The sequence below is a fragment of the Triticum dicoccoides genome, chromosome 7B (genome assembly GCF_002162155.2).
Source record: "Triticum dicoccoides isolate Atlit2015 ecotype Zavitan chromosome 7B, WEW_v2.0, whole genome shotgun sequence".
NCBI lineage: Eukaryota > Viridiplantae > Streptophyta > Magnoliopsida > Poales > Poaceae > Triticum > Triticum dicoccoides.
The window spans coordinates 626,226,115-626,228,274 of record NC_041393.1 but is presented as its reverse complement, the minus strand read 5'-3'; the positions used below and the strand labels follow the sequence as shown (position 1 = coordinate 626,228,274).

Below are 2,160 nucleotides of genomic sequence, written 5' to 3'. Positions count from 1 at the left end.
ATTCGGGCTAATAAGAGGAATTATGATAATTAAGAGTATAAACTACTTTAAAAGAAAAAAAACAGATATAAAGGTCAAATAAAATTTCATATACGCTAACAATGAAGAGATACAAACAATTGTAGGCTCATGCTGTCCATGTTGATAAATACACTCTATGGCAATGCACAAAGGATTACAAATTGATATCCTAATTCATAGTAGGATGAGTTGTCCAGTTTGATCGGCATGATTTCACACATTAATAATAATCAACTGGCACCCAATTACCACATTTTCATTGGAGCATGTTCATACATTGTTCCTCGAACGCGAACTTGATCCTAATATGGAATCTAATAGTCAAATATGGAAGTTATAGTAGTACAACAGGTAGCTAAATACAGCAGGACCAACATATTCAGTAGCCACGACATTCTGTCACCCTGTTTGGGAGCATGAAAGTTTGCAACGAAAGAGCTGGACAATACTTAGATTTTTTTTCCCCATCCATGCAACATGTGGTTTCTCTGTTCCATCAGAAAAAACAAACACTGATTTCCCTATTTGGCTGTGCCAGATACAATTACATTAAGAAAGAATTTCACTAAGCGACCATGTATGCCACTGTTAGTGTGTGCATATCAGAAAAAAAAATCAGCAAATAGCATGCTTAATTTAGTTCCATCTAACATGTTCACAGAACTTAGCAAATCTAGCATCCAATCTTCCTGTTGTGCATCCATGCACTAAATCAATGCATCGCCAGAAGGAACAAAAGAAAATAAGGCAGATGAAAACCAAACCTGGGGGTTGGAGCCTTGGAGGATTGACACCGTTATAGGGCGCTTGCCATACCTTATCCCTAACCCGATCTCCCACGAATACATATTGTAGAAGTAGTACGCCTCGCCAAGTGAGTCGAAAGTAAGTCATAGTTCAGGACAAGCTACACTTTTTGTCGGTTCCTCTGCATACTTGCGGATTGACTGCTCTCGGGCACTCGTCCTAGATGGACACGTGTTCTGTCCGGCGGCGCACTCCCAAGACGTAACCTGATTTTCCAGCGAAAAAACTCTCTGTAAGTTTCCACAGGAGGGAACACGGGAGCTCTAGAATGAAATGTTGGCAAGCAGGACTGCTGGGGGAATATCAGATGCGACCACACCTTACACGCTACCATGCTTCCATTTTTCATGAAACATATTCAAACGTTTTCTTATTTAACAAGATTTCGAGTGCCCACGAGGCATGTGCTTACAATCTATAAAATTTTCACATAAAACTTTGAAACACACGCCAGGAAACAGAAAAGGCAAAGTCAGTATGAATGGTGTCCTAAAAAAATACAAAGCCAGAGTGACAATATTCGCGATCAGATTTGTCTTTTTTGTTTCTACGAGTGCATTTCGAGTCTTGACTTTGAACTTCTTACAGACTGTATACACATCTTCTGGACACCCGCAACTTCTCCAGAATTTTCTGCAGCATCTAGATGTCCTTTTCTAAAAACTGTATCATGAGACCATCTACGGTGTGGGAGCATAAGCAATCTCCCCCAGAACTATCTATTCGCATCCTAGACACCCACATGAAGGAACATTTTCATTCCATTTGTTCAGACGGTCCTACTTACAACTAGCATGGCAGCGAATTTCGCCCCATCGTACGACGGCGGAGCAGCATTCAACAAAACAATAAAACAGGTGCCCTGGATTGGCTTCAGGCTGTACCTTTTTGTCCATCCAGACCCTCCAGATTCACCCTGTCCGTTGACTCCGCCGACCTTGTCGGAGAAGCCTCCCGCCGCTGTCGCCCGTCGTCCTGCGGCCTGCCCTGTCTAGCGCCGCCAATACGCTGGCCGCACCAGTAGACGGCATTCCACTCAGCCGGCTCAGCGCTCGCAGCAATCCGCGGGAGGACCGCCAGAGGAACCGGATCTGGGTGGTTCAAGCTGTCCGCAAAGTCTTGACGGAATGGAAACCTGCAAGTCAAGGCGATGGGGGGCAGCGCAGCCATGGTCAGCGGCGGCCCTGTCGAGTGGACACCGAAAACTGAAACTGATAGATCTCCAAGTAGGCAGGGTTCACTTACCTGTCGACAACATCCACCAGGAACTCGAAGCCAACATCTTCCATCGCCGGTTAGCCGGAGCCAGCGCATCCTTTCACTGCCTCGGGA

General features: G+C 45.0%; 1 protein-coding gene across 1 annotated transcript; it reads right to left on the bottom strand.

Annotated features, from left to right (window-relative positions):
* Positions 1 to 223: 223 nt before the first annotated feature.
* Positions 224 to 2,160, bottom strand: LOC119341162. The gene is made up of 3 exons (XM_037613037.1): positions 2,074 to 2,160; positions 1,713 to 1,963; positions 224 to 1,034 (listed from the first exon to the last, which is right to left on the bottom strand). Exons 1-3 carry the CDS (start codon positions 2,115 to 2,117, stop codon positions 988 to 990), a joined length of 342 nt encoding a protein of 113 aa, XP_037468934.1. The 5' UTR covers positions 2,118 to 2,160; the 3' UTR covers positions 224 to 987.

Coding starts and splice junctions, on each gene's coding strand:
- LOC119341162 (XM_037613037.1), bottom strand. CDS start 2,117: ATGGAAGATGTTGGCTTCGAGTTCCTGGTGGATGTTGTCGACAG. Junction 1,964..2,073: donor CTGGTGGATGTTGTCGACAG/GTAAGTGAACCC, acceptor CTTGACTTGCAG/GTTTCCATTCCGTCAAGACT. Junction 1,035..1,712: donor GGGTCTGGATGGACAAAAAG/GTACAGCCTGAA, acceptor CTGGAAAATCAG/GTTACGTCTTGGGAGTGCGC.